Below are 14,269 nucleotides of genomic sequence, written 5' to 3'. Positions count from 1 at the left end.
CCTGCCTTCCTTCCTTCCTGCCTTCATGCCTTCCTTCCTGCCTTCCTTCCTTCCTGCCTTCCTTCCTGCCTTCCTTCCTTCCTGCCTTCCTTCCTTCCTGCCTTCATGCCTTCCTTCCTGCCTTCCTGCCTTCCTTCCTGCCTTCCTGCCTTCCTTCCTGCCTTCCTGCCTTCCTTCCTTCCTGCCTTCCTTCCTGCCTTCCTGCCTTCCTTCCTGCCTTCCTTCCTGCCTTTCTTCCTCCCTCCCCTTCACCTATTCCAAGGATCCATCCATCCATCCATCCATCCATCCATCCATCCATCCATCCATCCATCCATCCATCCATCCATCCATCCCTTCACCTATTCCATCAATCCCTTCACCTATTCCTTCCATCCATCCATCCATCCATCCATCCATCCATCCATCCATCCATCCATCCATCCCTCATTCCATCCCCGATCCCATCCCTACCAGCGCTCTCCTACCCCTATTCCCGTTCCCTGGGATCCTTGGGAATCCTGGCCACAGGGATTTCCCTCCGGGACCCTCCTGGATTGCCTTTGTTGTGTTGCTCCGTGCATGTGGATGATTTTGGGGGGAGGAGGTGGATCAGAGTCCATCCCTGGATCCCAACTCATGGAATTGCTCCTTTGGATTGCAGAGCCAAGGCCAAAGGGAAAGAGAAAAAGCAGCTGGCATTGCCATTCAGGTATCCTGATTCCCTGATCCCTGATTCCCAGGGCACCCTCTGGCTCTAGGCTCCAGCTCTGGCAGCGGAATTCCCTGGGAACAGCAGCAGGGCAGGACAGTCAGTCCATTTTTCCGAGGAAAGTGCTCCCAGCTGAGTTGTTTGAGGGATAAAATGGGAATTCTCCACCTGTGCCCAGGCTGGGACTGTCCGTGGTCACCTTTGGCAGGAGAGTTGGACTGGAAGGGCCCCTGGAAAAGGAAAGGAGGGAGAGAGGGGAATTCGGCATTGGCTGCTCCACCAGGACCTTGGGAAAGGATCCTGCATCCCTCAGGAAGTGCAGACACCCTGATCCGAGTGCCAGGAATGCAGGGGATGCAGGAATCTGCACTTCCCTGGCCTCTCTTCCAAGGATGGATCCCATCCGGGGACATTCCAGCCCCTCTGCCAGAGATGGATCCTCGGGGATGGAATATCCCAGACCCTCTTCCCACCCCAGGATGGATCCTATCCTGACTCCAGGGAACACTCCGGACCCTCTGCCCACCCAGGGCTGGGACATTCCAGCCCCTCTGCCCACCCAGGGATGGATCCTCAGGGATGGAATATCCCAGACCCTCTGTCCACCCAGGGATGGATCCCATCCTGACTCCAGGGAACATTCCAGACCCCCTTCTCACCCAGGGATGGGACATTCCTGACCCTCTACCCACCCCAAGATGGATCCCATCCTGACTCCAGGGAACATTCCAGACCCTCTGCCCACCCAGGGATGGGACATTCCAGCCCCTCTGCCCACCCCAGGATGGATCCCATCCTGACTCCAGGGAACATTCCAGACCCTCTTCCCACCCCAGGATGGATCCCATCCTGACTCCAGGGAACATTCCAGACCCTCTTCCCACCCCAGGATGGATCCCATCCTGACTCCAGGGAACATTCCAGACCCTCTGCCCACCCAGGGATGGATCCCATCCTGGCTCCAGGGAACATTCCAGACCCTCTTCCCCCCCCCAGGATGGATCCCATCCTGACTCCAGGGAACATTCCAGACCCCCTTCTCACCCAGGGATGGGACATTCCTGACCCTCTACCCACCCCAAGATGGATCCCATCCTGACTCCAGGGAACATTCCAGACCCTCTGCCCATCCAGAGATGGATCCTCAGGGCTGGGACATTCCAGACCCTCTGTCCACCCAGGATGGATCCCATCCTGACTCCAGGGAACATTCCAGCCCCTGTGCCCACCCCAGGATGGATCCCATCCTGACTCCAGGGAACATTCCAGCCCCTGTGCCCACCCCAGGATGGATCCCATCCTGACTCCAGGGAACATTCCAGACCCTCTGCCCACCCAGGGCAGTTTGGATGGGGAAGGGAAGCAGGGAAGGATCCCACCCAGTGAGATCAGGGATGTGATCCCTGCCTCGAATCCCGGCCAGTCCATCTCCAGTGTGTCCAGCAGGACCTGGACCAGATTCCTGAGCGCCAGGAGAAAGCCTGGAATGATTTAATTCCTCTCCTGGCAGCTTTTCCAACGCTGAGCTGGGGTTTGGTGCTCCCAGGAGGAGCTCAGCTGGCAGGGGAATCATGTTTCCCCACTTTGCTCCCACAGCAGGACTGAAAAAAAAGCTGGAATTCTTGGATCAGAGATCAGAGCAGGCTGATCCCTGCCCGTGCTGCTCTTCCCAATTTCCCTCCCGTGCCCCATTTTATGCTGGAGCTCCTTTGGAATTATCCCAAACTCCAAAATCCAGCAACACTTCACTGTTTAATTTTTTTCCTGGATGGTTTTCCAGCAGCTCGGGCACAAGGAGCTGGAATTTCAGGCTCCGAAATCTGTCCCTCGTCCCCAGCCCGGCGGAGGAGCCGGTGTAATTAACTCCAGCCTCCTTAATTACTTCCCGAGCTGCTTAATTGCTTTCTCCTCCCTAATTGCTGTGGGACAATGGGGGCGATTAACGGGGGAGAGAGGGGGAGGGGAGGGAAACGGGGAGAGAAGCAGGAGCGGGGAGGAAATCAGGGAGGAAAATAAATAGGGAAGAAGGACCGGGGAGAAAAATAGGGAGGAAAACGGGGAGAAAAACAGGGAGGAAAACAGGGAGAAAAATAAGGAAGAAGGACGGGAGAGGAAATCAGGGAGGAAAATAGGGAAGAAGGACTGGAGAGGAAATCAGGGAGGAAAATAGGGAGAAAAATAAATAGGGAAGAAGGACCAGGGAGAAAAATAGGGAGGAAAACAGGGAAGGATGGACTGCAAAGGAAAACTGTGAGGGAAACAGGGAGGAAAGTAGGGAGGAAAATGGAAAAGGGACCAGGGAAGAAAGTAGGGAGGAAAATAAATAGGGAAGAAGGATCAGGGAGGAAAACAGGGAAGTAGGATGCAGGAGGAAAAGAGGGAGGAAAATAGGGAAGCAGGACCAGGGAGGAAAATAAATAGGGAAGAAGGACCAGGGAGAAAAATAGGGAGGGAAACAGGGAAGGATGCAAGGACTGCAAAGGAAAACTGTGAGGGAAAGTAGGGAGGAAAACGGAAAAGGGACCAGGGATGAAAGTAGGGAGGAAAATAAATAGGGAAGAAGGACCAGGGAGAAAAATACGGAGGAAAACAGGGAAGGATGGACTGCAAAGGAAAACAGTGAGGGAAACAGGGAGGAAAACGGAAAAGGGACCAGGGATGAAAGTAGGGAGGAAAATAAATAGGGAAGAAGGACCCAGGAGGAAAACTGGGATGAAAGCAGAAAGGAAAACAGGGAGGAAAAGAGAGAAGTAGGACCGGGGTGGAAAACAGAGAGGGAAATAGGGAGGCAGGTCCAGAGAGGAAAATAGGGAGGAAAATGGAGAGAAGCAGGATTGGAGAGGAAAACAGGGAGGAAAAAGATAAGGAGAACAGGGAACAGGACCCAGGGAGGAAAGTAAGGAAGAAGGACTGGGGAGGAAACCAGGGAGGAAAATAGGAAAGAAAATAAATAGGGATGAAGCACCAGGGAGGAAAACGAGGAGAAAAATGGGGAGAAAAATAGGGAGGAAACCAGAGAAGCAGGACCCAGGAGGAAAACTGGGAGGAAAAGAGGGAGGAAAACAGGGAAGCAGGTCTGGGGAGGAAAGCAGAAAGGAAAACAGGGAGAAAAAGGGAGAAGCAGGACTGGGGTGGAAAACAGAAAGGAAAATAGAGAGAAGCAGGATCTGAGAGGAAAACAGGGAATAGGAACAGGAAGGAAAAGGAGGAGGAAAACAGGGAAGAAGCACCCAGGGAGGAAAACAGGGAGTCAGAACCTGCAGAGAGGAATATTGGAGGAGAAGCAAACCAGAAGCCAGGGAGCAGAGCAGGATCTCAGAGGGAAAAAGGAAGGAAAGGATCGATGTTTCCTAGGGGCAGGAATGAGGAATTCCAGATCCAGCCTGCTCCCTGCAGCACAGGCCCCTCTGGAGCAGGGATATGGATGTGTCAGGATGAGGAAAACCATCCCCCTCTCCAGACCCGGGAATGTGATCCAGGAATCCCAGGAATCCCACATGTCCTGCATTAATGGCCCCAAACACAAACCCCGTGAATTTCCATCTCTTCCAGCTCCAGTTCTGGGAGGGGAGGTTTTCCACCTAAATTTTAAGCTGAGAGAGAGGAAGTTTGGATGGGATATCGGGAAGGAATTCTTCCCTGTGAGGGTGGGGAGGGGCTGGGATGGAATTCCCAGGCCAGCTGTGGCTGCCCCTGCATCCCTGGAAGAGTCCAAGGCCAGGTTGGACATTGGGGTTTGGAGCAGCCTGGGATAGTGGAAGGTGGCCCTGTCATGGCAGGGGTTGGGATTATGGATTTTAAAGGTCCCTTCCCACCCGAAGCATTCCATGATTCCCTGATTCCTCAGTGCACTGAAGCTTTTTTGCCTTTTATTCCCCTGATATTCCACCACCGGCTCCAGCAAAGGCAAGGAGAAGACCAAAGAGCACAAGTAGGTTTGATCTCTCTGCCCCTCCTCCTCCTCCTCTTCATTCCCACTTTTCTAGCTGATCCAGTCAGTGTGCTCTCCCTGCTCCCCCTCCTCCTCTTCATTCCCACTTTTCCAGCTGATCCAGTTGGTTTGCTCTCCCTGCTCCTCCTCTTCATTCCCACTTTTCCCAGCTGACCCACTTGGTTTGCTCTCCCTGCTCCTCCTCTTTATTCCCACTTTTCCCATCAGATTGCTCTTCCTGCTCCTCCTCCTCTTCATTCCCACTTTTCCCAGCTGATCCAGCTGGTTTGCTCTCCCTGTTCCTCTTCATTCCCACTTTTCCCATCAGATTGCTCTTCCTGCTCCTCCTCCTCTTCATTCCCACTTTTCCAGCTGATCCAGTCAGTGTGCTCTCCCTGCTCCCCCTCCTCTTCTTCATTCCCACTTTTCCAGCTGATCCAGTTGCTGAGCTCTCCCTTCCTCTAAAGCCAGACCTGGAAAAATCTTGGCTCTCTTGGATGTGTGGCCTCGGGGAATATTTATCAAAAAAAACAAGGAATATTTATCCAGCAGAATTTTTGGAGTATGGTAGTGCCTGAAGGGAACTGAGAGGCTTTGAGGGATCCGTAGGGATCGGATGGAGGGAGATTCCCAGGCTGGACATGGACAGGGCAGGAAAAGACAGGATTTAGATCCAGATTTTCTTTGGATATCAGGAAAATGTTCTTCCCCCAGAGCTGGCCGTGCACTGGAACAGCTCCCCAGGGAATGGTGACATTCCCAGAGCTCCAGGAGCACTGGGACAGGGACAGGGTGGGATTGCTGGTGTGTCCTGGGCAGGAGTTGGATCCATGATCCCGATGGGTCCCTTCCCACTCGGGAATTCCATGATCCAGCAGCTCCTGTGCCCACATTAGGCTGCCAGGTTTCTTTAGCTCCTGCCTTCCTTTTATTCCCAAAAATTTTCATGGATACCAGACTGGGATGTTCCCCCAAAAACCAGATCATCTGGCTCAAATTTAAACTCAGCTCCAGGGAATGATCCTGGAATCATCCCCAGGGACTTGCCCATCTGAGAGGCCTCTCCTGGCTCCTGTTCCTTGTTTTGTGGTTCGGGAATCAATTCATGGCACATCCCATGGATGGATCTCCCCAAATAATGGGATGAAGCAGGAGATGGACATGAGGTGGAGAAGGAGGGAAATGTCCTCGAGGAGAGGGAAGAGTCAGAAAAAACGGGAAGACTTCTCCCAGTTCTGGTCTTTCCTCTGGGAAGAGGAACAAAGGGATTGAGGTCTGGGATCTTCCCGAGGGTGTAGGACGGACCCAGCAGTGGGATCTGTCCTCTGGAAGAATTCCTGGCAGGTGGAATTCCTGCAAGGAAATGAGCCATGGGAATGCTGTTCTCTGCTCCCAATCCCCAGTGAAGGGCAGTGATTAAAATGTCCTTTTATCCATGGATAATTCACCAGTAACAGGATCTGCAGCTGGAATCTGGCCAGGAGAGAGGCTGCTCCCAGATCCCTGCTGTGGCTCCAGAATCCCCATGGATTCTGGAGATCCCCACAAGGCAAAATCCTGAAGGACAAAGAGGATCAGCCAGAGGAGGGTTTGTGGAAGTGGAGAGGATCCATGCTCAATCCCAATCTCATATTAGAGCCCAGAAAATCCATGGGAAGAGGCTGGCTGGAATCTCTGGTGTCTGACAGGGATTTAAACTTCCTTGGAAGTTCTCCCAGCTCCCAGTGAAGGGCAGTGATTAAAATGTCCTTTTATCCATGGATAATTCACCAGTAATGGGATCTTCAACTGGAATCAGGCCAGGAGAGAGGCTGCTGTGGCTCCCTGCTGTGGCTCCAGAATCCCTTTGGGTTCTGAAGATCCCTATGGGTGAAATCCCAAAGGACAAAGCCAACAGGAGCAGCAGGAGGGTTTGTGGAAGTGGAGAGGATCCATGCTCAATCCCAATCTCATATTAGACCCCAGAAAATCCATGGGATTAAAAATCCCAATCTCATATTAGACCCCAGAAAATCCATGGCAGTGATTAAAATGTCCTTTTATCCATGGATAATTCACCAGTAATGGGATCTGCAGCTGGAATCTGGCCAGGAGAGAGGCTGTTGTGGCTCCCTGCTGTGGCTCCAGAATCCCTTTGGATTCTGAAGATCCCTATGGGTGAAATCCCAAAGGCCCAAGCCAAGAGGAGCAGCAGCAGGAGGGTTTGTGGAAGTGGAGAGGATCCATGCTCCATCCCATATTAGACCCCAGAAAATCCATGGGAAGAGGCTGGCTGGAGTCTCTGGTGTCTGACAGGGATTTAAACTTCCTTGAAAGTTCTTCCAGCTAGGACAGAGACTGCTCCCAGCTCCCTCCTGTGGCTCCAGAATCCCTGTGGATTCTAGAGATCCCTATGTGTGAAATCCTGAAGGCCCAAGCCAAGAGGAGCAGCAGCAGGAGGGTTTGTGGAAGTGGAGAGGATCCATGCTCCATCCCATATTAGACCCCAGAAAATCCAGGCTGGAAGAGGCTGGCTGGAGTCTCTGGTGTCTGACATGGATTTAAACTTCCTTGGAAGTTCTTCCCGCTCCAAACTTGCTGGAGCCCAGGTGGGATGTGATGTGATGGAGCAGCAGAGCCTGGGCTCTTCAGGAAAGCGGGAGAAGGGCGGGTGATGCCCCAGGAGGGCGGCTCAGGTTCCGCAGGTGCGCGGATCCTCATGGAATATTCATGTGGAGACGGTGTCAGCTCTCCGCCAGCCCCGGCTTCCCACCGGCGCCGTCGGGAGCGTGGCGGGAGCGCCGGGAAGATCCCACAAAAACCCCGCTGTGCCCACGGAGGAGACTCGCAGGGATCCCCCATCCCTGCTCCATCCGTCCCCTCCGGCGCTGGGATGGATGTCCCACCGTAGAGGCTCCGCCATTCTTGCCTCGGACCTTCCAGAACCTTCTCCTGCAGGGCCGGGTGAAGGTAGAAGCCGGGATGGGAAGGGGGAGGTGTTTGGGATTGGGCAGGGCTCGCCCAGCTTGGGAAAGGGACGGGTGGGGATCGGGAAGGGGTTGGGGATCAGGATGAGACACTGGGAAGCTGCTCCGGAACTTTTGGGATGGCTCCGTCCTCATCCTCATCCTGCTCCTTCCCTTCTTCCCAGCGCCTACTGAATGCTACCAAAACCCGCCAAAATGCACCCAAATCCACGAAAATCTGCTGATTCAGAATTTATTTGTCTCAATTTTTCCTGTTTTTTTTTTTCCCCCTTTTCCTTCCCCTTATTTTTCCTGGTGCTTTCTCCTGTTTGTTTGGCGTTTTTTTCCTGCTTTATCCTTGGTGGGTTTTTTTTTATCCCAACAGTTTTCTTTCCCAAAGTTTTTTCTTTCCTCTATTTCTTCCCATTTTTTTTTTTCCCATGCTGATTCCTCCTGGGATTTCTTTCCCAAATTTTTCTGAGAATTTTTCCTTTTCTTTTTTTCTACTTTCTCCCTGTTCTTCCCTCAGGTTTTCCCTCTCTACCCCCTATTTTATTCTCTCTCTATTTTTTTTCCCCATTTTTTCTTTTACCCTCCCTACTTGTTCCTCCTAGAGTTTTTTCCTAAATTTTTCTGGGGTTTTTTTTCTATTTTTCATTTCTATTTCCCCCCTCATTCCCCCACCCCAATTTCCCCCCATTTTTCCCCTCCCCATTTTTTCTTCACAGTTCCCTCCCCTATTTTTCCCCATTTCTTTTCTTCCCTATTTTCCCCCACATTTTTTCATTTTCCTCCTTTCTTTTTCCTTTTCTCTTTTCTCATTTTATCTTTTTTCCTTTTCCCCTTTTCCCCTTTTTTCTTTTTTGTTACTTTCCCCAATTTTCTTTATTTTCCCTTTTCCCTTTTGACCCTTTCCCCCGTTCTTCTTTTTCCCTTTTTTTTCCTCTTTCTCCCTTTTTCCTATCCTTTTCCCCCCTTTCCCCAGCACCCTCCAAACCCCGTTATTCCCTTCCCATTCCCCTTCCCAAGTCTCCATTCCCTGCTGGGCACGGACACAGCACCTGGACCTCCGTTCCACATTTTTATTTTCTGGATTTTTCCCTTTGATCCACCTCATCCCGTGGATGTCCCAGAGGCTTTTCCCCATTCCCAGGTGTGGTTTTTCCACACCATGGATCAGGTGATTAATCCCAGGTTTTTTTCCATGCATCACCCTGAACCCACCACCATCATTTTACTGCCAGGAACATCTGAGGGATCCGAATCCTTGGTGTTTGTGGATTTGGCAGCTGGGAGAGGACCCTGATGGGATTCTCCATGCTGAGTCCATCACCAGCTGCTGCTTGTTCTGGTTTTCCTTCCCAAGGAACCTCAGAAATTCCTGGGATAGGGATTTTATCAAATACATTTAACAAATGGATTTGATAAAAATGACATTAATTTTATTAAATCCATTTAACAAATGGGACTGGAGGGATTTTTTTTTTTAACAAATGGGACTGGAGCTCTGGGACTGGAGGGATTTTTTTTTGCTCTCCATTTTTGAGAATTTCATGGGGAAAAAAAGGAATGTAATCCAACCAACCAGGAGGTGTGGCTGGAAGGGCAGAATTCCAGAGCCTGAGCCACGATTCCAACATTTCCTCATTAAATAAATTAGTTTGAAAACAGCTCCAAAGGGTCCCATCCCCTGGGTGCTCCCTGGTGGGATTACAGATATGGAATCCTCATCCTTAACTTTTCTCCTCTGATCCATGGCAAAAATGGAGCATCCTGGGAATAAATCACAGCTTCCAGAGGCCTGAGTGCTGCTTTAGTCCCAGGTTTAAATAGTTCCTGGATCTTATCCCAGTCTTATCCCCTCCCTCATTCTCCTTAATTTTCTTCCTGCTTGCTCCAGCTCTCTCTGTGTCCTGGAGACTTCTGGGGGTGATTTCCAACCAGGACGCAATTCCACTTTTTTTCTGGCCTTGGGAAAAAATTCCCAAGGGCAAAACGTGACCCTTTGGCCCCATCCAGAGGTGGGACTGGGAAATCCCACAGGGTCCGTGTGGTTTCCTTGTGGAATGACATCCCAATCCTGCAGAATCCAGGAGCTCTGGATCCCCTGGATCCCCTGGCCTGGCAGCCAGGTGAGGTCCTGGTTGGAAGTGAGGTCCTGGCAGCCAGGTGAGGTCCTGGGGGGAGGTGAGGTCCTGGCAGCCAGGTGAGGTCCTGGTTGGAGGTGAGGTCCTGGCAGCCAGGTGAGGTCCTGGCAGCCAGGTGAGGTGCTGGGTGGAGGTGAGGTCCTGGCAGCCAGGTGAGGTCCTGGCAGCCAGGTGAGGTCCTGGTTGTAGGTGAGGTCCTGGCAGCCAGGTGAGGTCCTGGCAGCCAGGTGAGGTCCTGGGTGGAGGTGAGGTCCTGGCAACCAGGTGAGGTCCTGGCAGCCAGGTGAGGTCCTGGCAGCCAGGTGTGGTCCTGGTTGGAGGTGAGGTCCTGGCAGCCAGGTGAGGTCCTGGTTGTAGGTGAGGTCCTGGTAGCCAGGTGAGGTACTGGCAGCCAGGTGAGGTCCTGGGTGGAGGTGAGGTCCTGGCAACCAGGTGAGGTCCTGGCAGCCAGGTGAGGTCCTGGCAGCCAGGTGTGGTCCTGGTTGGAGGTGAGGTCCTGGCAGCCAGGTGAGGTCCTGGGTGGAGGTGAGGTTCTGGCAGCCAGGTGAGGTCCTGGTTGGAGGTGAGGTCCTGGTTGGAGGTGAGGTCCTGGCAGCCAGGTGACGTCCTGGCAGCCAGGTGACGTCCTGGCAGCCAGGTGAGGTCCTGGGTGGAGGTGAGGTCCTGGCAGCCAGGTGAGGTCCTGGGTGGAGGTGAGGTCCTGGCAGCCAGGTGACGTCCTGGTTGGAGATTAGATTTGGGTTGAAGGTGAAGAAAATCCAAGTTGGAGGTGACTTTTTGTCCTGGCTGAAAGTGGATCCCAGGATGGAGATGAGGCCCAGCTTGGAGGAGGTGTTGAGGCTGGAAGTTGGATCCAGGCTGGAGGTGAGGTCCTGGTGGAAGGTGAGGTCCTGGCTGGAGGTGAGGTCCAGGCTGGAGATTAGATTTGGGTTGGAGGAGAGGAAAAGTCCAGGTTGGAGGTGATTTTTGTTCTGGCTGGAAGTGGATCCCAGTTTGGAGGTGAAGTCCAAAATAAAGATGACGAAAGCTCCAGCCTGGATTTGAGGTCTGGGTCAGGCCAGAGATGAAGAAAGGTCCAGTTCAGAGGGGAGGTCAAGGCAGGAGGTGAGGATCACCTTGAAGGTTAGACCTGGCCTGTAGGAAAGGTCCAGCCTGGATCTGAGTTCCTAGTTTGGAGGTGAGCTCCAGCCTGGAGACAAGGCTCATCTTGGAGCTGAGATCTGGGCTGGGGGTGAGCTCCAGGCAGGGCAGGTGGGGAAAGGCTGATCCTGGAGGTGAGATGAGGTCCAAGCAGGAGGTGAGATCCAGGCTGGAGGTGAGGTGAGGTCCTGACTGGAAGTTAGATCCAGGCTGGAGGTGAGGTCCCAGTTTGGAAGGGAGGTCTGGTTTGGAGGTGAGGTCCTGGCTGGAGGTGAGGTGAGGTCCTGACTGGAAGTTAGATCCAGGCTGGAGGTGGCATCCTTGCTGGAGGTGAGGTCCTGGTTGAAAATGATGTTCATTTTGGAGGTGAGGTGCAAGCAGGAGGTGATGAAAGGTCCAGCCTGGAGGTGAGGTCTGGTTTGGAGGTGAGGTCCAGGCAGGAGGTGAGGATCACCTTGAAGGTTAGACCTGGCCTGTAGGAAAGGTCCAGCCTGGATCTGAGTTCCTAGTTTGGAGGTGAGCTCCAGCCTGGAGACAAGGCTCATCTTGGAGCTGAGATCTGGGCTGGGGGTGAGCTCCAGGCAGGGGAAGTGATGAAAGGCCCATCCTGGAGGTGAGATGAGGTCCAAGCAGGAGGTGAGATCCAGGCTGGAGGTGAGGTGAGGTCCTGACTGGAAGTTAGATCCAGTCTGGAGGTGAGGTCCTGGCTGGAAGTTAGATCCAGACTGGAGGTGAGGTCCTGACTGGAAGTTAGATCCAGGCTGGAGGTGAGGACCTGGCTGGAGGTGAGGTCCCAACTGAAAATGGTGTTAATTTTGGAGGTGAGGTCCAAGCAGAAGGTGATGAAAGGTCCAGCCTGGAGGTGAGATGAGGTCCAAGCAGGAGGTGAGATCCAGGCTGGAGGTGAGGCGAGGTCCTGACTGGAAGTTAGATCCAGGCTGGAGGTGAGGTCCTGACTGGAAGTTAGATCCAGGCTGGAGGTGAGGTCCTGACTGGAAGTTAGATCCAGGCTGGAGGTGAGGTCCTGGCTGGAAGTTAGATCCAGGCTGGAGGTGACATCCTTGCTGGAGGTGAGGTCCTGGTTGAAAATGATGTTCATTTTGGAGGTGAGGTCCAAGCAGGAGGTGATGAAAGGCCCATCCTGGAGGTGAGGTCCTGGCTGGAAGTTAGATCCAAACTGGAGGTGATGTCCTGGCTGGAAGTTAGATCCAGGCTGGAGGTGACATCCTTGCTGGAGGTGAGGTCCTGGTTGATAATGATGTTCATTTTGGAGGTGAGGTCCAAGCAGGAGGTGATGAAAGGTCCAGCCTGGAGGTGAGGTCCCGGCTGGAGGTGAGGTCCTGGCTGGAGGTCCAGCCTGCAGGTGAGGTGTGATCCTGGATGGAGGTCCCCTGTTACTTCCAAGAACATCTCCAGCAAACCTGCAAAGGTTCCTCCCCTTCCAGCGATGGGAATTCTCCAATTGAAAACATTCCTCTTTCATGGGTGTCTGAATTTTGGCGAGTTTGAATTTTGGGGTGTTGATTTTTTGGGTATTTGAGTTTTGGGGTGTCTGAGTTTTGGGGTGTGGGAATTTTGGGGTGTCTGAGTTTTGGGGTGTGGGAATTTTGGGGTGTCTGAATTTTGAGGTACTTGAACTTTGGGATGTTTGAATCTTTGGGTCTCTGAAATTTTTGGGGTTTCTGAATTTTCGGGGTGTCTGAATTTCGGGGTGTCTGAATTTGGAGTATTTGAACTTTTGGGTGTCTGAATTTCAGGGTGTTTGAATTTTGGGCTGTTTCATTTTTAGTAGTTTCATTTTCTGGTGTCTTGAAAGAAATTCCATGAACTGATCGGGAGAAATGAGGAGTGGGAACATGACCAGGACTCCCAGCCGGGACTCTGCTCATGGGGAGGCAGAGTTATCCCAAGCTGAGGCATTCCCAGATAAAAATTGGGATCCAAGATTCCAGGGCTTTGAATTCCACTCTCTATTTTGACTCTCTGGAATATTTCCTGCTCTGTTTTTCAGCTGACATTTCCTCTTTCCCTTTTGGAAAAAAAGCCTTCTCCTGTTCCTGTGTCCTAGAAAACACCAAAAAATGCAACAATTAACAGGGATTTTTATTCTCCCTCTCTTCATCCAGGGCTGGAAAAGGAGTTTTTTCAGCCATGAAGCTTGGAAAGACGCGTCCATCCAAGGATGAGCATCGGAAACAAGGTACGGTCATGGAATGACGGTGGATTCCTGGACTTGCAGCAGTCAGAGAGGAAGGGCTGCCTGTTCCCTGGGCTCTGCACGAGGTGGGGCTGGAATTGGACACCTCTGGAAAGGCAGGAGAGGGCAGCGATTGGAAATTCATTTCTGTTTCCATTCAGAGCCGAGGATCAGTTTTCCGCAGCAAAGAAAAGCAGGAATGCGCGTTGACAGGGAGAGAAAAACCTTGAAAAAAGTTTGGGTCGTGGTTCTGGGAAAACTTCCCCTGTTTTCCAGCCAGGTTTGAGGAAAGGGAATTTTGCCTGGAATGTTGGTGTGGAAACCTGGGTGCTCTTCCCACAACCTGGGTGTTCCCCTTGTGGTTAAAGCTCCCAGCAGGACCATGGGAAAACATCCAGGATGCAAAGTAAGGGAAGTTTGTCCCATGGAAGCGTCTCCACAGGCTGGATTTATCCATGGCCATGGAATGTTCGCTGCGTGGTGTGGGCAGCGCTGCAGGGCCAGGAGGCTCCTGATCCCACTTTTCCCAGGAATCTCGAGCTGTCCCTGGGCTGGGATGGTGATTCCAACCCTTGGCCATTGGATGAGGGAGGGGTGGATGCCCTGCACGCGCTGCCTGCTGGCCAAGCTGGCATTCCCAGCATTCCCTCCCCTCCAGACTCCTTCTCCAGCTTAGATCAGCTCCAACCAGGCCTTGGACGCTTCCAGGGATCCAAGAGCAGCCACCGTTCCTCTGGGAATTCCAGCCCATCCCCTCCCCACACTCCCAGCCAGGAATTCCTTCCCAAGATCCCACCCCAATCTCCTCTTTCCCAGTGGAAGCCATTCCCTGGGTCCTGTCCCTCCATTCCTTGTCCCCAGTCCCTCTGCAGCTCTCCTGGAGCCCCTTGAGGCCCTGCAAGGAGCTCTTTGCTCTCCCTGAACCCAGCTCTTCTCCAGCTGGACATTCCCAGTTTTCCCAGCCTGGTTCCATGGCAGAGGGGCTCCAGCCCTGGAGCAGCTCCGTGGTCTCCACTGGAGCGACTCCAGCAGCTCCATGATCATCCCATGCCAAGGATCCCAGAGATGGAGACAGCAATTCCCAGCTTCTGGCTCAGTCTTGATCTCCTGGCTGAGTCAAGGACCCCCTTTCCCTCAGGAAAGGAACATTCCAGCAACTTCACCCAAGCATGGGCACATGCCAGTGGGATCTGGGTTCCTGCAGCAGTTTTTCCTCTT

At 52.7% G+C, this 14,269-nt stretch overlaps 1 protein-coding gene across 3 annotated transcripts in view; it reads left to right on the top strand.

The window, feature by feature from the left end:
- Positions 1–14,269, top strand: part of OTOF (otoferlin) — a gene marked incomplete at both ends in the record, with an annotated part of 118,568 nt that overhangs the window by 38,959 nt on the left and 65,340 nt on the right. For 2 of the 3 annotated variants that reach the window (XM_084203545.1, XM_084203547.1), the window contains 3 exons: positions 644–691; positions 4,593–4,622; positions 12,981–13,054. In XM_084203545.1, coding sequence (XP_084059671.1) covers positions 644–691; positions 4,593–4,622; positions 12,981–13,054 — 152 coding nt within the window. The remainder of the gene's footprint in view (positions 1–643; positions 692–4,592; positions 4,623–12,980; positions 13,055–14,269) is intronic. The other variant, XM_084203546.1, reaches the window with a different exon arrangement.

Source organism: Fringilla coelebs (assembly GCF_963513975.1).
Source record: "Fringilla coelebs genome assembly, chromosome: 3".
NCBI classification, from domain to species: Eukaryota; Metazoa; Chordata; class Aves; order Passeriformes; family Fringillidae; genus Fringilla; species Fringilla coelebs.
The sequence above is the reverse complement of the archived record's forward strand: the minus strand, read 5'-3'. Positions and strand labels throughout refer to the sequence as shown.